This window comes from Peromyscus californicus, unplaced genomic scaffold, assembly GCF_007827085.1.
Source record: "Peromyscus californicus insignis strain IS unplaced genomic scaffold, ASM782708v3 Scaffold_11__1_contigs__length_118956290, whole genome shotgun sequence".
Classification (NCBI taxonomy): domain Eukaryota; kingdom Metazoa; phylum Chordata; class Mammalia; order Rodentia; family Cricetidae; genus Peromyscus; species Peromyscus californicus.
The window spans coordinates 77,548,245-77,574,448 of NW_026294402.1; the positions used below are offsets into that span (position 1 = coordinate 77,548,245).

The 26,204-nt window shown below is 33.5% G+C and overlaps 1 protein-coding gene across 4 annotated transcripts in view; it reads right to left on the minus strand.

Annotated features, from left to right (window-relative positions):
* Phip (pleckstrin homology domain interacting protein) overlaps positions 1-26,204 on the minus strand; it is a 125,143-nt gene that overhangs the window by 61,506 nt on the left and 37,433 nt on the right. For all 4 annotated transcript variants that reach the window (XM_052715311.1, XM_052715304.1, XM_052715321.1 and 1 more), the window contains 8 exons: positions 16,122-16,343; positions 15,733-15,833; positions 13,548-13,618; positions 12,386-12,486; positions 12,255-12,295; positions 11,412-11,510; positions 10,331-10,484; positions 9,787-9,921 (listed from right to left, as the gene is read on the minus strand). In XM_052715311.1, coding sequence (XP_052571271.1) covers positions 9,787-9,921; positions 10,331-10,484; positions 11,412-11,510; positions 12,255-12,295; positions 12,386-12,486; positions 13,548-13,618; positions 15,733-15,833; positions 16,122-16,343 — 924 coding nt within the window. The remainder of the gene's footprint in view (positions 1-9,786; positions 9,922-10,330; positions 10,485-11,411; positions 11,511-12,254; positions 12,296-12,385; positions 12,487-13,547; positions 13,619-15,732; positions 15,834-16,121; positions 16,344-26,204) is intronic.

Sequence of the window (26,204 nt, forward strand, 5' to 3'; positions counted from 1 at the left end):
GTAACTAACCACATGAACAACAAGAACAAAAAAAATCTCTGAACGTCTAAGCCATGAGTAAGATGTTTTGGTCATCAGTTCACTCAAAAAGTTCCAAAAGGAGAAAGGCAAAGATTTTATAAATGCTTCTGGAGCTACACTTTTATATAATACAACTAAGTTTCTAGTTTTAAGCTACAATAGTATAAAGGAAGAGATGTGAGCGTAGTTACACTTAGCAACAACAAAGGAAACCTTCATGAGCATGGCATCCTCTCTGGATGTCTTAGTCATCTTGCACTGCATTTAATTTGGTGGCAGGAGGTAGAGTGGGGGTTACTCAAGTTTACATGCACGCTATCTATCAATGTGCTCATATTTACAGTTAGTAGATGCCCAGAAGAATATTTTGGATGAATTGGAACTTATAAAGCTCTAAAACGACAATCATACAAGATCTCTGTGTCCTACATAACACAGTATCTGAAAAGCCATTGCGGCCAGGCATTTTGCAAGAGAGTTCCTGCAGGAAGGAATGAAGAGTCTAATGTGAAAAGCTGTGAAAGAATACGTGGATTGTGTTAGAGACCCAAGGATGTTGGAGGTCACAAAGGAGTGGGTTATCACTAAAGGAAGCTACCAATAGGGAGTGTAGGGAGTAGTACTAGTCCAAGAGGGATAACTGTGTTTTAGTCAATAGAGCTCAAAGAACAGAACCATCTAAGCTCTTTGACATGAAGACATAGCACTCTGAACTTCAGAATTTGCCCTTCTAGGTTTAAGTCTTGCTGTGGTTCGATATTTCCTCACTATGCCCGGATTCCTCCTTTTGGAATGGTATTGTATATTTTGTGCCATTTCATTCTGGAGTATATAATTATTTTTTTTTTTATTTTACAGGGAGTTAAATTAGTTGTCCTGAGTCTCAAAAGAGACTTTGGACTTTTAAACAGTCTTGAAAGTGAAAGACTCTGGGACTTCTAAGTTGGACTAAATAATTTTGTTTTGTGATATGGCGACAAGTCTATGGAGGACAGGGAGTGGAATGTGGTGATCTGAATGAAAACGATTCCCACAGGCTCATGTTTCAATATGTAATTCCCAGTTAGTATAACTGGGAAGGATTAAGATGTGTGGCCTTGTTAGAGGAGGTGTGTCACTGGGCGTGGACTTGAGGTATCAAAAGTCAATGCCATTCCCAGATAGTTTCTTTCTCTGTCTTCCTCTCCCTCTCTCCTTCCCTCACCCTCTCTCTGCCTCATGCTTGTGGATCATACGTAAGCTCTCAGCTTCTGTCCAGCACCATTCCTCCCTGCCTGCTGCCAAGCTCCCTGTCAGGATAGTGAAAACCTCACCCTCTCAAACTCTAAGTCATCATTAACTGCTTTCTTTTTTACACTGTCTAGGTCATGGGCATTTATCACAGTAATAAAAAATTAACGAAGAGACTATCCTACTCACATCATTTTTATATTGTGTATTATCACTGAAAAAGTCAACAAGGAAAAAAAAACAATTCTCTCTGAAAAGGATTTTACCTTTTAAACCAGTTAAGGGATTTATAAATGAAAGTTTGAGTGTATATGTATAACTAGGAAGCAATGAATCTTAAAAAAAAAATTAATAAAAACAAAAAACTCTATTTGTAAAAGAAATATATGTATATAAAAAATATGAGGTCTATGTTCTACCTAACAAAAATAATGAGTAAATATAAAAATGCATATGATTCATGCTATTTATCTCATGTTATAATAAAATAGTTACACAAAACAAAGCAATGACAAAATTTTAAAGCCAAGCAAGACTTCTTCCAGGTGAACCATTCCTCTAGTATGCAAATATTAAGACTATAAAACAAAACTCATACATATTAAACAACGGTAAAAAAATAGCTAATAAAAGACATATTCAGCATTACTATATTCTGCTTTTTAAAAGTAGAAGATGAAGCTTATAATAGTGTCCTCCTGATTAGAAAATTCTATGTGACTAAGCTCTAGAAGTATTTTTAGAAAATGAATGTTAAACCCTTGTCAAGAGAAGTGGAAGACCAAGAAGAACTCTGCTAGTACTGGGGAAATAATCATCTCCTAGCTCTGTTGAAGAATGAGAGCAGTGAAACAGCTGGTGAGAATCCGACTCTAGTTCTAAAATCATGAGGTTCCAGGAAGGTTATTCAAAGACCTAGATAAATCCGAACATGAATTATATCAAAAGGACTAAAATATAGACTAAAACAAGACTGACCAACTGGAATGAAAAACATGTACTTCTAGAAGACCTCAAAACAAACACAAAGATGAAGTAACTTATGCAAAACTACCCTATTAAAGAAGTATGCCAATACTATGACCAGGGCCACTTTGCTTTTCTCATTGAATTTTTTTTTTCATTCTTTAAATGTACAACTAGTTGGAAGGGACTGCTTGCACTTGAGCTAGAAAACATTCCAATAACTTCTTTAGGACAGACTTATATCCTAAATATTAAATAGCAAAGAGCATTTATTTTTAGAAAAACCTCTTTTGTGTATAAAGAACCCTTGGAATTAGGCAGCACTGGGAAAAATACAAAAGAATGAATACTACATGGGCCAGTGATGAGTCAGTGGGTAAAGGGGCTTGACATCAAGCCTTATGACCCGAGTTCAATCCCTGACATCAACATGGTGCAAGATTAAGAACCAACTCCACAAAGTTGTCCTCTGACCTGCACCTACACACCTATCCACACAAATGTAACAATAAAAACTAGTTTTAAAAAATTCATCCAATATACTGAACATACCTTCCAATCATTCCTATAGCTTAAACCAAGATAATGTATTAACAGACATTATCCACATTCTATTCATCTAGTAACTTTTTAAACACCTTAAAAGGTTGTCACTGTTTTTAATACTGGAAATTCTTTAATGTATGGTAAGGTAACTACATATAAAGTAAAAACAGCTATTTAAAAGAAATTTTACCAAAGACAAAATTGTAATACCTGCTATGGGATAAACTAGTGAATCAACTACTACATTAAATAGAAACAATTTATTATATAAGAATGATTTTGGAGACTCAGCTTTAGAAATTCATCAAAATAAAAATATAAAAATAAATAAGCCAGCTCCAAGTATAATGGAATTCTCCTTCTCCCAACTCTCTCAAAGTAAAATGGGGGCTTAAGATACCTTAGGGATTTTGATCTCTTCTCCTATCCATTCTGCTGAATAGGAGCATTTTAAAAAGGCTAGTTCTAAACTCTCTATACCACTCTCTACCTCTACTAAGAAACAATTCCGTTCTGAACTCCTAGAACCTCTAGTCACAGCATCTTCAAATGCTGGCTGGACAGTTCCACAATAGGAAATCCACAGGAAATAAACATGAAACGAACTTTTAAAAAATCTGTTCTACCTTGCACTTTTGTTAATAATGCTATCACTGTCAGAGTACCTCAGGCTTAACTATCTGAATGCATGTACTAAATCTTTCCTCCACGTTACTCCTCAGCCTCTATCAGTCAGAGAAAAAATAAGTGTTACACATAACTTTTTCATTCATAAATTTCCTACTTACTACCTACTCATATAATTTTTCATCTTTAAATAACTAAACTAGTCCTCCCTAAATCTACTTAATTTCATACTTGAAATATGACTCATTACAACAAAATTATTGTTACATTGGTTTTAGGGCTGTATTTATGAAAACCACTAGAATGTTTCACTATTTCAATTACAAGATCACTTGAGGCTATTGTTAATCTCTCTTCGCTGTGGTTTCAGCTCACTACCTATTATTTGTAAGTCTATTAAAAACTTCCTACATTATTTTATCAACACTTATTTTTTGAAAGATTTATTTATGTATATGAGTGCACTATCAACTTTATATCAGAAGAGGGCATCAGATCCCACTACAGATGGTTGTGAAGCCACCATGTGGGTGCTGGGAATGGAACTCGGGACTTCTGGACGAGCAGCCAATGCTCTTAACCACTAAGCCATCTCTCCAGTCGAATACTTATTTCTTATATTGTTCCTCTTATTAATATGATTCTTTCTTACTGACTTTATATTTATTTAACCTTTCACACAGAGTTCCAATTCATTCTCATAAACAAAATCTGGATCATCCCACCTGAACTGACCACTTTATCTTCACATACAGCAACTATTTGTTCTAATTTATCTTGCTATTTGGCATCAATATTTATCATTTCAAGCATGTTTTAGTTCTTCAAGTTAACTGTTAACATGCTAAAAACAGCCATGTCTTTATCATTCTGGGGACACTGATGTTTTATAATCACAACATACATTACTTAAATATTTGCTAATAAAAATGCCTTCAATTCATTTTTACATCATATATAAATATACATACTTCTAATTTTCAAATCCAGAGATAATGGTTAGCAGACAAAAAGAAATGCAAGTTGCTCAACAGTATGACAAACTGAAAACTAATTTTTATGTCAATAAAAACTAATATATGATATTTTTGTACTAATACAAAGATGAGAGAATCTAAAGAGCCTAAGAAACTTGAAAATAATAGTTATATATACTGAGAAAAGTGAAGGTAATTCCATACTCAGACAATGGAACAGAAACTACAAGCATTCAGAATGTTTTACACAGACACTGTAGATGTGATACTACCTTACTAGACAGTGAGAGGAATGGAGAATGAAAGAGGGCGGGGGAACAAATCTGAATTCCCAATTTCCAAGCGGTTAACATAATAAGCTACAGCTATTTTCAGCTTTTCACTTTCCTAGATACAAACAACTACAATTACCTAAAACAAAGGTCACACTGAGAACACGCTAATATCAGAAATAGGCATTTGCAAAAATCCTGAGTGGTTTATTGGCAGCCTCTACTCATTTGGAATGTTGCAAGGAGAAATACATTGTTCTGGATTAGTGGACACTGGAACATTTTTAAAAGACTCTTTAAGTAAAGAACGGTTAAGAGAACAATTATAAAAATAAAGAAAACTTTATTAAACAAAATCTCTTAATTGGAATCTACCCATGAAACAACAAAAGCAAAGCAGATTATCAAATTCAGTAAAAAACAAAAAGCATTTGCTAGTTAGACATACTGTATTTTTTAATTAAAATAAAAACCAGATAAGAAGCAACAAACTACAGCTTTGAATAACCTGACAAAAATAGAAAAACACAGAGTAAAAACCAGTGATGACTAAGAGATGTGAAGAGCAACGAGATAAAGCGAGGGAGCAAAGACAAGAAAAATCTAGTAAAGGGCATGCAAATGCCACTCTGAGCACTGTTAACTTATTACTTAATATATATACTACTTGTATAATCTATACATTTAATGTACACTAGCACTAAGAAATTTTAATCTTTAAAATTAAAATCTATTTGTAAATTTGTTAATTCTAATTATACTGTATGACAGTTTAATGGAAAAAGGAGAGGACTAAAACCAACTCTTGTATTTTTTTTTAAAGACCCATTTAAGCTTCTAGTAAACTTTAAACCTACCTAATTCTTTCTAGGATTGTAAATGACACAAATTTTAGTACAAAGAGTATGCAGCACACATTTCAAGTTATTCCAACAAACAACTGCCTTTAAGCATTTAATTGGCATTTAGACACTGTAGTTTCAAAAAACTCTTAAAAGTTACAATTATGTTTTATTCATGTCAATGCCAAGCAAAAACATGGGTTTTAAGCTATACATAATTGGTTTTGAGTATATATAATATACACTATATGCTTTAATAAACTGCCCAAATATATAGCATTTTTCCTTGATTACTTAGATTATGCAAGGGCTGTTCAAGCTGAAAAATTAAGTATTAACATAGTTTCAAAACTTACTAGACAAGAATAAAGTACAAAGTCTAGAAACTCAGTAATCTTTGTGAGGAATAATGTCTTAATGTGTTGTTGACTTCTTTACAATACTCTCTTTAGATTCTTTCTTCTCTAGAAAAGGAAGAGGAAGAATAAATAGGAAAGCAGGAAGGGGGAAGAGAGGAATAAAGGTTGTTTTCTCCAAATGTGATGAGACAACAGAGTAGAGAAGTTGAGAGGAATGTGTTTTAGCCCTTCACTAAGCATATTACTTATTATATTCTTGTATATCTCATAATTAACAGAAACAAACCCAGATCCTGCCTGTCAACTGTTTTTAATCAGTCTGGTCCTCTGAAAAGAAGTGGTAGGAATGAAAACAAGACAAGTTACCCCATTATTTTTTTCTGAAATATCATTAGCAGGCTGAGAATTCAGTTATACAACTTTGGAGTGAAATCAATTAGAAATTATTTAAGCATAAAAGAAACTATGTGAATTCTCAATCCCAAACCTGTTGTTTTGTTTACAAATTTAAATAGTCCTAAAATAAAGCAAGAACTTTTGAAAAAGTCTTAGTTTAATAGAAAAGAATGCTTACTTGAATGCTGACTATTGGTACTTATTAAAATGGTCTCTTAATATATAGCTATTAAAGTTTTATTAAAATATAATGACTATCAAGTATATACATTTAAAAATTTAACTTTTCACATGAAAAACTTTAATAATACAGGATTTACTTCTTAAGATTTTAAGAACAGACTTCTAATTTTCCTAATTGGTAAAGTATAGAAAATGTTGAGTTATCCATAACATTGAATTACTTTTTAGATTAATTTTATTATCTTTCAAAATTATAATATATATATATACATTTAGACATGAATCCAATTATTCAGAAAACAGTAACTAATGCCGAAAAAATATTCTAAAAATATGCTTAATACTAATGGGTGGGTTGGTGTTGTAGTGACAGACTGAGCCCAGTACCTTGTGCATGTTAGGTAAACATTTACTTCAGCATTGGAGCTATATTCCCAGCCCAGCCCTAAACATTTATTTTTAAGTACTTGTATATATTTCAAAGACTCATTCTTTTAAAGGCATAGCGTTCTTTCCTTACTTTCTAGCTGTTGGTCCAATTTACTTATTCATTTTATAATGAGTGAATTTACTCATTTTATAAGCTTCAATTTTTAAAATTCTTTAAAATACTTACTATATAAGCATTCAGCATTTCTAAGACTAAACTGGAGTACTCTGAGGATTATTCATTCTCAAATTCCACAAGGGATGACTAGACATGACAAACAATGTTCACAAATATTTACAAATACCAACTGTGATTTAGGATGAGAAGTACAACACAACATCAGAGATTGCATTAGGACTCATCAAAGCTTTGTTGTATTTAACAACTCTGATTAGTTACACAAAGCCAAACAGCTAAACTGAGGCCACAACTCAACAGTGGTGTGAGTGAACAGTAAGACCATCAGCTTCTATCTCATTCAAAGCTGTTTTTAATCTCTTAGTAGCAGTATTGGATGCTTTTTCTGCCATCTGCCCATTAAATAAAAAGAACAGGCAATGAAGTGAACAGAAAAGACCAAAAGAAGTATGGCAGTCACAGAATTGACAAAGACTGTGAAATAAAGATCACACAAGAGCAACTCAGAATTTTATCACTGTTAAATTATTACTCCTAGACACATCTCTAGCTGGGTTTAACTGGTAGTTGTTACACAATGATACTGGTAATTTCTCAGCTACCGCCCTGAATATATTTAGCATTAAGAACACACTAGTAATAGTCTTATAAAACATGAAAATTTTATACTTAATGTGTGATCAAAGCAAAGCTGGTCAAAGTTTTGTAATGAACACTTTCTCCATGGAACTAGAAATAAAAATTACCCTTCTTTATGAAAGGTTTTCATAAAGCTACAAATTTGTAGAGTTTGGTAAGTATACTGAAATCAATTAAAAAATCATTTAAAAATTAAAAACCATTAAAAAATAAAGTTAATCACTTGCTTTTAATGAGACAAAAGGTAGTATATGCTCTCTCTTTGTAACAAGGGTATTTTTTTTTAGCTTGTTTTTCTCAGTTTGAAGATACTAATAATTACACAAAATTTTAAACCAGTCTTTAGGTTTTACTATTTATTGTACATAGAAAGAATAGAAAAAAAAAATCTCCTTAACTGAAACTAAAACAAGCAAAATTATTTCCTTTTCTTTCCTTCTTTACTTAAAAAAATGTGGTCTCAAATAGCCTAGGCTGGTCTGGAACTCACTATGTAAAATGACCTCCAAATTCTCCTGATTTCATCTTCTAAAGGCTAAGATCACAAGTATAGACCACCACACACTGCTTCAAAAATAAATTTTATAGTAATTAAGATATGTTTACAATCAAGATTTCTGGTTACAGAACTAATTTGCAATAGCAGAACTAGAAAAATCAATAAATCTAAAAGTGCTACAATTTTTAGGTCTGCTGAAATGGTGGAATGTTAATGTTCCAAACTTACCTGATGAGGGAAAATTCAGAATCAGTGTTTAATTGATTAATTGATTTAATTGCAAACTACTCTTCATTTCTATAGCAGTGTAAAAACACTCTTTGGAAATGTAAATTACTGAGGGGAACCACTAATGTGCGCACAGTTAAGGACCAACTGAGAAATGATCAACTTCCTTATTCAACAGAGATGTTTACAAAAGGAGCAATCCAGAAATATGAAGATAGAAAAGAGAAAAAAGTTTACCACATCTATAAATTTACTTTAAAACAAAATCAAAAACTCTACATAATCACAAAGGAAATCCATTCATCACTCACAACTAACCAAAATAATCATTTTTCATAAAAATGGGAATTGTACAATTCTTATTTCTTACCTTATGTACACTAAGGCTCATCCATGGTGAAAGCCAAAGTCAGTCACTTCACTAATAAAACTTTTTACTCGTATGATCGATCAAGGATAGCAGCATTCACTGTCATTCTATCTCCATAAGCAAAACATCTTACAAATAACTGGGGGATATGCATGCATGTGTGGCCCCAATGAATTGAAAACTACAGGCCTAGCACATGCTGAGAAAGTACTACCATCAGCTATATTCCCAGCTTGAAAATGACTGATCTTATAAAATAATTCTGATTTTTGTTATTTTGCTAATTATATCATCTTATACCTTTTAAAGGATTTCTGCTTTTAAAAATCTAAACAGGTAAACATAGTAGGAACATGTTTCTTTGTCTCCTCTCATTGTTGACTAGAAATATAGTAGTTTTTCATGTGCCTGTACAGTGCAGTACTTAAGGACCCTTTTTATTTCATACACTGGTGAAAGAGGAGGGCAGATGCTGATTAGCAAGCTATTTATATAATCAAACCAATGATAATTTAAATGTTCAACAAAAATATGCCAATTTACATAAGAACACAGTGTGGAGGCAAAAGGCATGGAGCCAAAAGAAACATCTAGCACACTATCAATTTGACCAAAATTAAGAACTACATAATTCTTTGGCTTCAAATTTAAAATTAATATACTCAAATCAAATTATGTTGTACCAAAAAAAAAAAAAAAAAAGAGAGAGAGAGAAAGCCAAACAAAATGCACCATGAAAATTTATTTATAATTTAACCACACTGGCTTTCCAAACACATTTTCTTCCCTATAACTTCATTTACACGACTAACTCATCAAAGTTTCACAGATAAAATTAAAATAAAACTAAAACTAAGCCAGTTATCACAATACTCAGGCATTATAAAATGAACAACTAATTTTAAGTTTGGTATCTCAATAAATATGTGACATAAATAATTCCTTATTTGTAGACAATTAAAGTCAAAATAAGGCATTAAGTTTTAAAATGGATTTCGCTTGTGATATGTAGAATACTTCTATCAAAAATTCTCCACAGATATTAAACAAGAAATATAATTACCATGTTAAAGTAAGATCGAACTTTGACTCCTCTTGCTAGATCCCACACTATCACGTTTCCATCATGACCAGCAGAAAAGAGAACTCTAGGATCAAATGGGTGTGGCTCGAGAACAAACACCTCATCTTCATGACCCTGAAATATTTTGAAGTAGCAAAGCAGTTATAAATACTTTAAATTATACAGGAGAATGACAATGGTTCTAGAAATCATTATTAAATTGGCTAAACTTTCAACTTTACCAATGCTTAAAAAATAATAGACTGTACTAATATAATAGCACTGTTCATGGCTTAGGTATTATTACTAATACTCAAGAATATAATTAATGCATTCCCATACAACAAACACATGGAGCAATTTACAACGCATTTCCAAGTCAATCCTGCTTGCATTTTTTTAAAATCATTCCCAGTTACCTATCAAGTCCAGTTACCCAAGTAAGCAAGAGGATTTAGACAACATATTGGCTTTATTTTATTTATTTAGACTACATTCTAAAGTCAGCCTCAGTAATATTAAAAGTGTAGGTTTTGTTTCTCACCATTAGAACATGAATCAGTTGACCAGTGTAAGAATTCCAAACTTTCAGAGTCATGTTATTAACTGCAGTTATAACTGTGTTGTCATGTCGATCCCAAGCTACCATAGTTACTTTCATTTTTGTGATTTTGTCTTCTATCCCTTGTAGATTTTGGCTGAAAAGGACAAATTTATTGTTTACACTGACATTATTAAAATAGAAGACAAAGATAAAATGTGTTTTTATTTATACTTTATAGTTATTAACATGAGTAACTATTATAATTACTGAAAACAGTTGAACTGACAAAATGGCAGAAGTTATTGCATGGATTAGGAAATCCAAGATTTCCAGGATTATGGCATCCATAAGCCATTGGGAACAGAGACCCTGGGGGAAATACGACTCCTTTAACTACCTATGGTCCAGCTGCTTTATGCCATACTGCTCATTGTCCCACCTTTTACTGTTGCTACCATTCTATACTAACTGCGCTGTTCTCTCATCCACTGAGACAACTAAACATAAACACAAGTAGAGAGAAATAATCAAAACAACAGCTACAACATGGATTATAATTTTTCTTGGCTGAAGAAAGCCACTGGGTAAAAAAAAGTCATCTTTTTGGGAGCCTTAGTTGGTAGGGGGTACTTGCTTAATAATATTTAGGAAGGTTTGGGGCAAATCCCCAGCACTGCAATAAAACCATGGGTGGTGCCACCTGCCTAGAATTACAGCAACAGAAGGTGGAGTGATGGAGGCAGGTGGATCAGGAATCCAGTGCCATCTCTGACTACAAAGTAGGTTCAAATCAACGCAGTACATGAGATCTCAAAAACAAACAAAAACCAGACATGAAATATAAGATACTTGGGTTGCAAACATTTTCATCCCCTTAATAAAACTGAACTAAGAAATTAATTCAGCAGGTCTTAATATTCAGGGCAATGAGATAGTTCACAACAATCATCACTGTTCACCTCCAATAGTACTTCTGATTATTGAAGAAAAATAATGATCTTAACAGGGTATACAACTTTATAGCAAAGGTCATTCCAATCTGCAACATTTTAACAATCAATAAATCAAGCTCATCTCTTACCCTGCTGGACGAGTAGCCATATCTAACAAAATGCTTTTCCATTCTCTTCGTTTAAATTGCCAAATTCGTGCTGTTCCATCACGACTACCACTCACAAACCTGTTTTAAAAAAAAAAAAATCAGTCCAATCCCGTCAAGGGCGGGGAAGCATCACAGAGGCTTTATCAAAATGTACTTTTCCCAAAATTCTCTTTTTAAAGGACATCTTTATTTATAAAATATTACAATATAATAAAAATGATTATCTCTGTCTCTATAAATGTAAGAACGCCCAAAACTTTATGAGCTTGTAAGACCATTTTAATAGGTCATGAACAAGCTAATAAAAATAATACTCAAAATGATTCAAGACCACTTAACAAACAGAATTATATTTTCCAATGGGAAAAAAATTGCTCCTCAGTATCAAAGATCTTGATTTGTTCTATTCAAGATACCAAGAAGTAGCTTTATTTTCTTTTAAATCCAGAACAGCAGAATATTTACAGAAAGCCATCTTTTTAAAACCTAAGAATGTCTCAAATGTAATGTGATAAATTTCCAGTCTTAAATGTAATGTGATAAATTTCCAGTTTTTATCAAAGGCTTCTCTTCTGATAGATAGGGCAGACAAATGTATGGATAAAAAACAAAAGAAAACAACAATAAAAAACCCTCCTGTTAGAAAAATATCCAAGTAACTAACACTGTGGCAAATTGGGTAAGGCGGCTATATTTTTTTCTTCAAGAATGAGAAACTTGTACACAACTTGAAATCTGACTACAATTATCTCCATCTTCTAACTTTAAAGTTTCAATTAAATTAGACAAACTGAAGTTGCAATTAAATTAAACATATTTTACCTGCTACTAGTGTTGGAAAACTGGATACTATCAACTTTGTCCTGTACAAAGAGAAAAACATAAAGCAAAAGCTGAGTACAAAGTTGATTCACTGAAGACCGTACCCATCTAGATCCTTCGCCAATACTCACAGTATGAAACTCCAATTCTGATATTTTTTCTGGCTGACCTGATCCAAAAAAATAAACTCTAATAATATGGTCAGTGCTTCCAGTGGCCAAAAACATTCCACCTATGAAGAACAACAGCACACTTTTATAAATAAAACACAACTTCCATGTGATACTACTAACTTTGCTGAGTCTTCTTCCTTACGCACCTATCAAAGTCTTATCCTACTTTGCCAACTCACTCAGTAATGTGCCCACACCAACTCTGCAATAATACAAGCCTGTTCTCAAAGTTTACTTACATCAGCATACTATAGTATATAAATTTTACTTTAAAAATCACTATTTGTATGACGATTTTATTCATCTTGAGAGCAATACTCTAACACAACATCAAGTGTTAGACACACTGAAACATTTTAAGAACTTTTGATAAATGATTCCACTTAATGGGCCCTTAAAAACAACACTATAGCTTTAGAAAAAGCATAAATCCACAGTATGGAAAAAAAAAAGCAACTTCCTATGAAGAACCTAGGTTTGTCTTGATGGCAGCAACAGATGCAATGGTGTTTACTTCTTTATCCTCAGTCAATACTGCTACCTACAACTACCTAATAAAGAAAGGTAGATAAAAACGGTGGGAGGAACAGATACTGGGAACATTATGTATCAATCTATTTACCCTGATTTTCTTTATTAATTTACTTTAAATACCTAGGTCATAAAACCTTCTGGTAATCATTTAAAATGCTACTGCAGAAGGTTAATTAGAACAAGAATCTGGAACAAAATAAACAAATACATCATTTTTAAAATTTTTACTGATTTTTATGGAACATCTTCAAAGCCCATGAAAACAAATCAGCTTTAAAATACCTTACTGCAATGAGATAGTATAAAGAGTCATTCTTTAATCAGTCAATTTTGAAATCATTTATTCACTCCTAATAGAGAAGTATGGCATTCATGTGATTATATACGCTAAATTCCAGCAAAGTTCAAATTATCAAAAATCAAATTGCCTAATTTGATTTTCATTCTTTTTTGCTTATTATCCCTAGTATATGTATAGGAATACAATATATACTGCAGCAGAAAATATTTTCATAATTTTATCTCTTTGAGGGTGTTTTCTAATGTACAATTTTAAGTTGAAAATTAAAAGGGTAAACAATCATACCAGCACTGAATGAAGAACAGATCATCTGAACTCCAGGCCGAGGGCGCTCTGTAAATTTTGTAGGTCTTGGACTTTAATGAAAAAAAAAAAATCATTTAAAAAAAATCCTTATGAAACACAAGAAATAATCCCATCCAAAAATTGATCTTGGAAAAAACTTAAATAAGTAACAGATGGCTATCTTCCTAAAAACATCAAAAATCAACATTATCAGCAGACCTGTAAAATTCTAGAGATAAATTCCATAGTACATTCCCATACATACATCCATTAGTACATGGAACAATCCTAAAGTCACTATCATTCTAGAAGTGAATCACATCCACTTTTGATCAACTTCAAATTTCATATAGTAGAATAGCAACATACAAATATATAAGGAAATAAATTAACTCCAAAAATGAACACATTGACAAAAGAAGGTTACCTCTGTAGTTTACATGCATTATATGATGCTGTAATTAATTGAGCTTTTCCTTTCTGTTTACAGTTATATGTATTGCGGAATATATGTGTGTGGCAGCCATAAGCTGACAACATGTGTCTTTCTCAATGACTCCACCTCATTTTTGAGACAAAGTCTGCTAATACACTAGACCTCACAGATTGGCTAACCTAGATAGCCAGCAAGCCCCTGGAGCCTACCTATCTCTGCTCCCCTACTGTCCCCTAGTCCCTGAGGTAACAGATGTGCTTTTATGTCCAATTTTTTACAGGGTTCTCATGCCTGCATAGCAAGCACTTGACCAACAGGGCCATCTCCCCAGCTCTTTTTCACCTTCTAATAGAACATGATTAAACAGTCTTCCAAAGCACAAGAATTTATCCTTTATACTAAAGTAAATCTGAAGGCAATGTGACTCATGTCAACAATAAAATTCCTTCAAATAGCATGATCAACATAAAATAGATTACATTCAACTATATTTATATTAGTTATATCGACACTATAGATGTTTCAGATTACTATTTTTAACAAGTTTAAATGTTATAACTACGTTGAAAAAAATCAAACATAGATTTTAAATATGACACTAGTTCTAATGCATGTAACAATGTACATATAATGCAATGATATATTAATTTTATTTAAAACCCTATTTTTACCTATTTTTTTTAATCAGAAAAGAAAATGAAGTAATAATTAGGGCTGTGTGTTATAGTAAACTATCTAATTTTATTAATACATAGCACTAAAATTTGAGCAGTTTTCAGTTTGTGATCATTTAAGAAAAGATAATACAAATAAATGATCCTTAATCCCAGCCCTTAAGAGGCTGAAGAAGGATGACTACTCAAAGATGAGGCCAGCCTGGATTCCATGATGAGTTCAGGCCAACATGGGTTACAATGTGAGAACCTATTTAAAAAAAAAAAAAAAAAATGGCACATAAAGCAAAGTACTACCTGGAACTAATTTTTTCAGAAGTGGTTTCAGCTATGAGAAAACCTTTCTTTACTTCGGTGTCCTTAATCAAAAGATTAACTCTTCTGTCACCCTGATTTTATAAACTAAAATTGAAAAAAATTTAGACGTATTTATTTTATTTGTATGAGTGTTCTACCTGTTACGTATGTATGTTCACTATGTCATGTGTGTGCCTGATGTTTGTAAAGGTCAGAACTGGGCATCAGATTCCCTGGAACTGGAGTTCTAAGCGTTCTGATCCATCTTTCCACCTCTGCACACCAAGACTGCAAACCAACACAGGGAAAGCAACACTGTGAAGTGCTGCTGTAGAGTATTTGTAGCTAACTTAATGTAGCATAATGAAACTTCAACTGCTATCCTAAATCTAAAATAAAGGCTAACGTTTACAGACTTAGTAATGCAATTTAAATTATTCTAAAGAATAGCATTAGCAACGCCAATATGTTCTCAGCACAAAATTAAGCTACTGAGACAAAATTATACAGCCCACAGAAAGACATGGCAATAAAATATATCCTTTAAGGAAACAACTGGGCTCAAGGCAAAGATATCTAACATCAATAAGTATGAGGGGAAAAAAATTTAAAGCGTGAAAAAATGGTGAAGCATAAAACTGAAAGAAATTAGTGAAAAACCAAAGCTTATTTCTGTTATTTAATCTAGTAAAAAATTAAATATATTCCCTTTGTTGGTTATCTTTTAAACTTTCAACAATTAAACACACTTATTTTATGGAATAAAATAGCAACTGACTTTATTTTAAGAGTTCCAGCATCCCAAAGCCAAAAGCAAATAGTGCCATCTGCCCCAGTAGAAGACAGGTATCTCTTTGAGCCACTGCACAATGGTGAGAACTGAAAAGCAATAATAGGGAAAACAGTCTTTACAAGAACAAAGACAGTCCAAATAATGAAACTCTCCTTTAAAAAACAAATTAATAGAAACTAATAGTAACCAGAAACACAGAATTAAATTTATGATTGCTATGACATTACAAGTCCATACAATTCATAAAACAGGAATACTTTTCTGTTTTAAATCTTAGATACTGTATCGTAAGTGTCTTCATAAAACTTAACTGAATTTTAATTAAAATTTAAATTTTTAAATCAAAAAAGGTTTCCTAGAGTTTAAACAATTACCTGTAGTGATGTAATGGATGCACTGTGTCCCTGAAGAACAGCCAAAGGGGCACAAGTTCGAAGACACCAAACTCGGATCATCTTATCACAACTTCCAGCTGCTATCATAGTATTCTCATAGTTAACAGCCATGTCTGAGATTTCAGCAGCATGTCCTCTTAAAGTAGCTAGCAATCTCCCATCGTCTGTGGCCCAGATTTTCACAAGACAATCATCAGAACCCTTGAAAGGAGAATAGACACATTGACAGAATTAATCCTATAAATAATAATTCAAATTGTAATATTAAAAAATGAGTTATATCCATATATCAACAATTACATGGTAGGCATTGAAAACCAGAAAATCTTAAGAACTATTCTTCTTCCTAAATTCCTTATTTTATTAAGCCATTCAATAATTAAAATCTATGTAACCATAAGCAAACAAGAGAAGATAAAGGTAATAACTAACATGCATCAATGGTCCCCACACACCATCTACAATTAATTATCTCTACCTCCAATCTTACTACCTCCAATCTTACAAAGAAATTTGAATTTCTGCAGTAATAATACCAAATCTAATTGCAAAACAAATCTATTATACATTGGTTCCTAATATCATATATGTCATTTTGCTATACAAAACTAAAAGTATGGTCATTTGGAGAAGCTTCTAGAAAGCTGAAAGTGTAACAAACAAGTTTACTATTACTGACCTTCAGCTAAAATTTGTGACACTGGCTAAAATCGCTGTTCAAAAAAAAAGGCTTGGCTCTTTGAAGCCAATAAACATATAAATTTTTTGTTTAGCTTAAATGCAGTAAGAAATTTTTAAGGAAAGTGTTCCTCGTTAATTCTTCATCTGGAATATTACAATTTCACATTCCAAAACAGAGATGAGAACTTCTGAGTTCTATTTTTATCTTTTAATATGAAAATCTCAAATATTTAAAACAGTATAAACCATGTCATTAATCCTCATATAATGATCCTAGAAACTCAAAACTATAAGTTAAAATAGAAAACAAATACTTTTAAAATTACTGAGTGTCTGGCAGGATCTAGTTTCACTATGGTTTCATGTAACCATTCTTCTAAGATCTTCCAATCTAACACCAAGTAAAAAACAACAAAAAACCCAAACCTCTAGATCTAAAGAAAATCTACAAAGGCAAACAACTCACAGAAGTTTTCTGCTTCACACTAATAAAACAAAGATATGACATGTACAATAATCACATACACAGTAGTGGAAGTTAGACGATGTATATTAATTCATACTCTGCCAATCCTACCTGAAACATTGTCCACTTAATACAAACTAGTTGTGGTTGAGTCCTGAGACAAACTAGAAAAGTTACTAAGTAGCAAGCAGTCTGCATACTAACTTAAAATATGAAGTAACAATGTGAAAATGAAGAAATATGATGATCTATAATAGACATCAAGCAGGGCAGTACCAGGACAAGACGTATTTTTCAAAAAGTACTTTGTCATCAGTGCGAATGAGGCTAGAAAACAGGAAATCAGTTCAGAGCTGGTAAAACAGTTAACCGTAAAATGAATAAATTGTTACTAGAGCAGTAAAGATAGTAAAAAAGCAATATAGTAAGTTGTTACCAGAGCAGAAGAGAAAGATTAGAAAAGATCAAGAGGAAGACTAACAGGGATAAGAATCCACCTGAACATCTGTGGTAAGTGAAGTAAGAACAGCACTCTTTGACTTCTGAAAACAAAGTCTATCCCACCACCTAGCGTAAGTACTTGCTAAATATAAAAAGGCTTTATTTTCACAACACTCATTTAATTGAATTCTCTTAATTCCATAAATTGAGTCAACCCATTCATTCCAGTCGTTTAGATTCAGTTCCAAAATTGAAGGCAAAACAATGTCACCACTTTCTATTATCTATTTCAATAAACAAGTATATTCAGAACAAACACATGTACACAAAACACGTACAGTCTCTTTCCATAAACAAGATGTAACAACTAATTACAAGGCACTGGCACTGCATTAGCTATTGTTAAGTAATGCAGAGATGACTTAAGGTACATGGTAAGAGACACTGGTTGTGTACAAATTATATGCAATTTTTTATAGATGCAACTTGAACAACCACAGAGCCTGGATATCCACAAAGGACCTGGAATCAACTCTTCCAAAATATCAAAAGACAATTGACTGACTGACTGTATTTGGTTCTGACTTGTATTTATTACAAAAATGGAATTTTACAATAGACATTCATATAACACAAGACAAAAGCAAAATGTGTATAACTCTGCTTCCAAATACTAGTGTGACTCACTGTTCATAGGAATCTAAATAAGAATTTGCTTTATACTCCATTACAATTGTTTCCCATGTTAACAAACTATGAACACTTCTAGCTTTCTTATAAAAATGTCAGCTCTAACAAACAATAATGGCAACTCATGCTCCCGCCAGCCACTTCTCACAAATTAAATTTAATCCTATTGTATTCCTGAGCGTATTATTTAATAATTGTACCAACTTAATATTAACTTTATTATTCTGCCCTATTCAAACGAGTGCCAATAATAGAACTAATGTATATTTCTGCTTATGTATTTAATATTCCAAGTAACCTTTTTTTTCTCCTATCAAATAACAAATTTTAATCAACTACTTAAGGAAATCTATACTATACTACTCAAAAACCTATTCTTGCTCCTATGGAACTCTTGACAGAATTTCAAACAGAACACTAAGTATCACTAAGCAAATTCTACCTCATGCTTTATTACTTTTGATCAGTAATTTTTTAAAGGAAATTTGAAAGAAAAAAAATCAACTAAATTCTTTTAAAATGACTGTAAAAATTACAAACACAGAAAACAATTAAGCAGAAAGGAATATAGAATATTGAAAAAACATTTTTTGAACCTGTATGGGTGTTGTCTAGATGTATGTTTATGTACCGTATTCATGCAGTGCCAGCAGAGCCTAGAAAAGAGAATCCTGTTTTCTGGGACTGGAGTTACAGGGAGCTGTTATTACCATGTGGGTGCTGGGAATCAAACCCAGATCATCTGAAAATTCAACCAATGCTTTCAAGCACTGAACAATCCCTCCAGCTCTGAAAAAAAATATTTCTAAGAGAAAATAAACTATGTAGGGATAACACACTTGTGACCTGTGTAATCTCAACATGTGGAAGACAGAAGGTGAGCTCAAGGTCATCCCTGGCTACATAGTAAGTTTGAGGCTTAACTCAGGCTACATGAAATCCTATCAGAAAAAACAAAAACAAAGCATAGGGGGCTGGAGAGATGATTAGGCAGTTAAGAGCACTTGCTACTCTTGTAGAGGAGTAGGTTTGGTTCCCAGCAGCCACATGGTGACTCATACTGTCTCTAACTCTAGTTCTAAGGGCTCTGACAGTTTCTAAACTCCATGGCACCAGGCACGCACCTGGGCACATACATACAAGCCAGCAGAAACACTCATACATTTAAAAAAAAAAAGACCAAACTGAAAGTATAGATGCATAAATGCACTATAAATTGTTTTATTTATTTACTGTTGCTCGCTAGGTATTAAACCCAGTGCACTGAGTCCAAGAAAAATACATCACTGCTGAAGTACAGCCTCAATACCTTACACATGTGTTTTACATAACTGTGAAAGGTACGTTGAAAACTGACTAAAAATTATCCTTTAAACAGATCAAACTGTTGATTAGAATTTAAACAAGCTTTCTTTCCTTGAGCCTAACTGCAGTACCACAAATGATACTGAAGTTAACAATAAATCAAAGAGTAAGACATCAGACTCTAAGAAAAGAAAAATGTTAAAATCATATTGGGTATTAAACAAGAACAATGTTATACGAATGGTGAAAAGGTTCAATATCAACATGGTATATATTTAAGATATATAAAGGAAAGAGACATTCATGTGAAGGAGAATCAGAAGAAAGACTAGACTATTCTCAAGAGTCTAAAGTCCTATCCTCACATCAAAGTTAGTTGCTGGTTTTGGTGAGATAGTAATTCCTGCAGTGGATAGAAATCTCATGTTTCACTGGAAGTGATGGGCAGCAACTGGGTACCACTTAAGGGAGAGCCTATCACTAAAGACTGAACTATAGTAAGAGCCTGAGATAAAGGTTGGGAAGTCACAATTTGGTCTATTTCAGCCATTGAATGGTGAAAGGCTCAGGGAAATTGTTGTGGAGGGGTGGGCAGTGAAAAACCAAAGGGCACAGAGGACAAGAGGCTAGGTAGAGGACAAGAAGTGTGTCAAAAATATCCTGCCCTTGGTGGCTAACAACAGATCTCACCAACTGAGAAAACTCTAGAGAGTTTGAGAGGCCTGAGCCTGAGGACAGTGAGGATCAACCTCTGCATCCATGTAGCTGAAGACAGCAAGCAGATCAATCTCTGTAGCCATGCATCTATGCCTAACTGCTACAGAGCCTACAAACTCCAGGAGTTCTTGAAAAAGCAGAAAAGCAGATCTGCCTCAGGGTTTGGTCCCTTGTCACACTCCTAATAGGCTTGGAAAATATCTGCCAGATAAAATAGCCACACCAGCTGTAATGATCTGGGGAGTGTCAGGAGGTTCAGAGAACCAGGCCAGTCTTCAGACTGCAAAGCTCAGTATGTCCAGAAAAGGACCCTGGTAGGTGAAAAAAAAAAAAAGAGAGAGAGAGCAAGCTACCAAGATATAGACAGGTCAGGTGGACATTAGATACCTGTCTAATACAGACACAGCACTAGTACAGACCATAGGAAATACAAGATGCTCCAAGTTTCATATTAGGTAACCGGCCATCTCCAATCTGAGAACCCAAGAAGAACCTGCTCAAAAAACCCTCATCCTTTTCTCTTACAACACAGCAGGCTGGCCTAGAACTCACAGGCAGATCCACCTGGCCATGACTCTTGAGTGCTGGGATTAGGGGCGGGTGCCACCAAGCACAGCTACATCTTTTTTTAAATCACTACAGTATTTCTGTTTCACAGTGTTTTAAATATTTTCAAGGTTGTTTGTTTAGTTCCTCTTCATACATCACCTGATTTTGTTTACACTGTTGTCATTACTGAGCAGTAGTTTTTCTTTTCAGTCTATTACTGGGAATTGTTTTGTTTTGCTTTAACTTTTTAAAAACAATACAATCTCTTATTCTCTCCCCTCCCATAATATTCTCCTACCCTTGTTATTATTCTTTCCCTTTTTTATACTTAATTTTACTTTCCCTCTATTTCTCCATTTTCCGGCCTCCTTCCTTTACTTCCTAAAAAGGTTGGGGAAAGAGAGTGAAATAGATATTTGTGAAAGCAAAGAAGGGGACATCAGGAGAGGGGTGTCCGAGTAAGGAACAAGTCAGGACAGGAACACAGTGAGGACAGTACAACAGGGTGACAAATTACAACAAAACATGACACATGTTCATGAAAATGCCACACCGAAACTCATTCTTTTCATACTGACAAATGTCAAAAGAAAATAAATGTTAAGATATATGTATGAAGGACACTGAGAACAATTTTTAAAGCAAATCAGGAAAAATTATGTAACTAACCTCAGCAAACATAGAGAAATAATAAAACAAGCACACGAATATTATTTCCTGAAAAATGGGAACAAAAGAACAGACCAAAAAAGTGAACAAAGTTTAGAATTTCAGTTGAATAAAGGCACTTATGAAGGAAAATTCCCAAAATCAACACTGAGAAAACCTAATATTTAGATAGCATTTAGATATATTTAGGCAGCACAAACATCTTGACTGGCATTGTTTTTGTTGTTGTTGTTGCTGTTGTTTTTCAGTAAAGTCTCAATGCCCAGTAGAAACTGGTAGTCATCAGCTGCAGGAACATTGTATCCAGATGTTAGATACTAACATCTAATCTAGAAAGGCTTAACCTAAGGAAAATCAGAGAAGGTATTAAGAGCATGATTTAACCTATTAAAGTAGCTACTAGAGAGAATTTCAATTGACAGACCCCACTTATTTCTACTGTTTCTGAACAGATCTGAAGACAGAAGGTCTAGGATAGAGAACAAAACTTAGTTACCAGTTTATAAATGACAATGACAACAGTAGAATTACAAAGAGGCACCACTTAGAGTTCATAATTATAAGAGAATGCTATGATAAAAGAATCAGGCTGGCTACAAAACTGAAATTTTATTTTGGGGTTCACTTTAAATCCAATTACAATGTTATATAGTGTTAATCTGGAAATAGCATGGACAAAAAAATAAGTAGTTATTTTACTTAATAATATACTCATAATTACTGTGAAAAGTGTTCACTGCTATGTTTTTACTTGTCTACTGTCACTAAATCTAGCATGAGCTGAAAAACGGTACAACAAAAATTTTGTGCAGCCTTTAACTTACCTAACCTTCTGTAAAAGTAAGAGACCAAATATAGTGGATTTTTAATTATTATTTCAAGATATCCTGTCAATTAAGATTGGAGGCAAAGAAGTTAAAATATACTTTCATTCTGAAAGTACAAAGGTTTGATGAGAACAGTAGGATTTAAGCAAAATTTAGGTTTGTCAGAATTAAGGAATTTAGTTTAATGTAACCTATAAGTTCACTTATTTCTAGTGCTAAACTTTAAAAGATCACATAATATCATATTAAAGTAAGGTGCCTTTGAAACAGGCCTTTATGCTGGACTCACTGCTATTTATCTAATTGTTTTAAGTATTCTATAAAAGTGGTGGTAGTAATAATTGCTTCCTTTTAATATATCTTCTACTAAGATCAGGCTGTCGATCTAAAAAAGTCTAAAATTTTATGAATCCCTCTATAAATGGCCGTATTTATAAAAAAAATGAACTGCAAGCATTCTTCTGGATACAACAAGTCTGGGCAACACATATCTGACAAGGTGTATGGCTTTGCTCTTTTGAGGAAGGAAACTTCTACAAGTCTGACATGGCTTCCTATTTTGTAATGCACTAGACTCTGATTTTCCTCAAGCTTCAGAAAACAAATGCTGTATATTTTACATAAAAATTTCATTAAACTTTAACATAAAGCTACGAACCACATAAATCTGATACAGAAAACAAAACAGTCAAAAATCTATATTCACAAATTTTACTTTCTAGAAAGCAAGTTTTATAGTAATTAAGTAGTAACTTGTTATTTATTAAAAAGGAAAGCTGTTTCAGAACTTGATGGTAATTTTTTATATGGCTTACTCAATAAGTAAACTACCTTTTCCAAGTCCATTCCAGCTGCTGATCTAAAACAAGGGCTAGAGGGTTAGAAGTGACAAATATATAGGCTAGGGAGATGACTGGGCTATGAATGCTTCCTGAGTTCAGATCCCAGGGTTCACTGAGTGTTCTGCAAGTGCCTGTGACTCCAGCTTTCAAAGGGGCTAACGACAGGAGGATCACAGGGGCTTGCTGGATTTTAGCCTACCAGAGAAAGCAAGAGCCCCAGGTTCAGAGAGAGATGACTTCTACTTAAAACAATAGGTTAAGAGTGGTAGACAACACCAACAGTCTCTTCTGGCTTCTGAACATAAGCGCTCCTACATACATGTACACATGCACTCACATCACATATACGTAAATAAATTTTTAAGTGACTAGTATGTGAAATATTAAATGAAAAAAATCTAATATGATAGAGAGGTAAGTGATAAATTATGGTTCATGTTTGTGCAGGTAGAAAACTGTATACATTTGGGAACACAACAATTTTGCTCAGTTGGCCTTAAAATTTAAGCCTGTAAATCTTTCACTGACTTTAAAGAAGGAAAAAAAGTCACACTTACTTAGACAGACAGATAAACAGACACAGGGAGAGAGAGAAAGACAGACAAATTTTTGCTGAACTCTTTAAGAGCAGGCTGCAAACCTGATACACCATTCCTTTCTAAAACAAGGACCTTCTCTGAATAAATAAGCTAGCTAATATAAATAATACTATCTTCAATCTGCAGGACCCATTCCGTCTGTCAACTCTGCTTACGATGTACTTCTTTTTTGGCACTGGACTCCATATACAAATTACATTTAACTATCATATTTCTTCAGGCTCCCCTACCTGGAATCCTTTCTTATTTATGTCCTCAGAAGTTTATAACATGGTCTGTACAATGTCTCAGAACCTGGTTCTGCAGAATCTATTTATATGACATTATCCAGCTAATCCAGTAACAAAAGTTACTGCAAAGACACTACATTTTCCTCATTAGAAAAAACACTTTTCAGGATGCACAGTGTCAATATATCCTACAACTAGTAAAGTTAATTTAGTCATATTATTTCCTATTTTTTCTCACCTCCAATTTTTCCTCTTAAACAATTGGTACCCTTTGGGGCATAGTGCAAGATTATGTCAAGATCTTCAAACCAAGATGCCCTCTACCAGCCTCAACCTGCTAATAAAGAAATTAACCACATGAATGGTTTGAGAAAACAATCCAATCCCTAGCAAAGGGAATAAGTAGGTAGCAGAGAGGTTTTGAACAATAGTAAGAAAGCTCTGTGTTTGATACATAGGGAAGGTAACAATGTAACTAAAACACAGAAAAGGGGAAACTTAGCATCTGTCAAAGTTACTTGTCTTAATCAATTGGAGCTATTGTAACAATACCTTGGGGTGGGTAATTTATAAACAGCCACTTAAATGCTCAGAGTTCAGGAAGTTGGTAAATCTAAGACCCAGAGACTAAGAGATTCTGTTTCTAGTAAAAAGCTCTGCTTCTACTTCCTAAGTAGAAACTTCTAACAGACATGATACGAGAGGCAAACAAGTCCCCTTGAGCCTCTTTATAAGGAAATCAACCCATTCACAAAGTCATGACCTAACCATTACCAAAGGGTATACCTCTTAATAGGGATCAGTTTCAAGATACTTTTGAAATGGGAGTTTGGGGGTGGAGACCACAAACATTTAGATATCAAACATTTAAGGTATTAAACTCGTAAGATACCTTCAGTATTATTTTGCCTTATTCTTGTGTCTTTCACGAAAAACTCATCTCTTGGCTTCTAAGATGTTCTTCTCTACCTACCTACTACCCTCCAGAATCAGAGGCAACTGCCCATGCCAGTTATTATGTCCTTTTGTCAGTTTTAAAAGTTGAAGATTAAGCTTTCTTCAGCTGTATGTAATGTTGCTTTCCATATGAATGATTTTTCAGCTGAATCTTCTAGGCTACATCTCATTCTTGTTCCCACTGTTCTTAAGAATGTGTATTTGGCTTCCCACATAGGCCTCTCAGACACAAGAGCAACATGTCCAATTTAGCAGACGTTTCTGCTTAAATGACTGACTCAGTAAATGAGATGGCTTTCTGTGAAACAAGTTATGTACATATTATCATACTCGTCCTCACGTGTGTACATGTGTATGTGTACGTGTGTGTGTGTGTGTGTGTGTGTGTGTGTGTGTGTGTGTGTGTGTGTGTATCAGTCTTTTAAATTGTATAAATCTTATTTTCAATTTCCCTGTGATTGTTGCAGCTTTGTTTCATGGCTCACTGTTAGGACCTTTCCAATTTACACCACTCCCAACATCACTGCTGTTTTAATCCATACACTGCAATAGGATCCGGAAAAGGTAGCATACACCCACAATCCCAGCATTTTGGCTGAACATGAGGCAGAAAGATGGTGAATTTAGGAACAGCCTGGTTTCTGTAAGAGTCCTATCTAAGAAGAAATGCAATGTATGCTTTAAATTTATCACTTGTTCTCTGTTGCCCTAAGGAAAGACTTAATCTTTAGCACATCAGATAGGAACTTGATATGGTTTTCATCCCATCAGCATTTCTAGTTCTTGCTCAATGATAACCAATATTAATTCTGTGCTATATCCAATAATGCACAATTATATATTATAGTTTCTCAAAGTTTGTAAAACCCTTTCTCTAACTTGGTAACATCCAGTCAATTCAGCTAAGGTGTTCCTTCTCCAGTAAATTCCCTTACCATTTTCTATGGTAAGATTGAATGAGGGACCTATTCAAATATATTAATTTAGGTGTCCTATATCAGAAAGTTTCTATCATATGGTATCATTACTGTCCATTTACTATTTGTAAACAGATGTCTTCAAGTTTTATACCTCCAATTCTTAGAATAG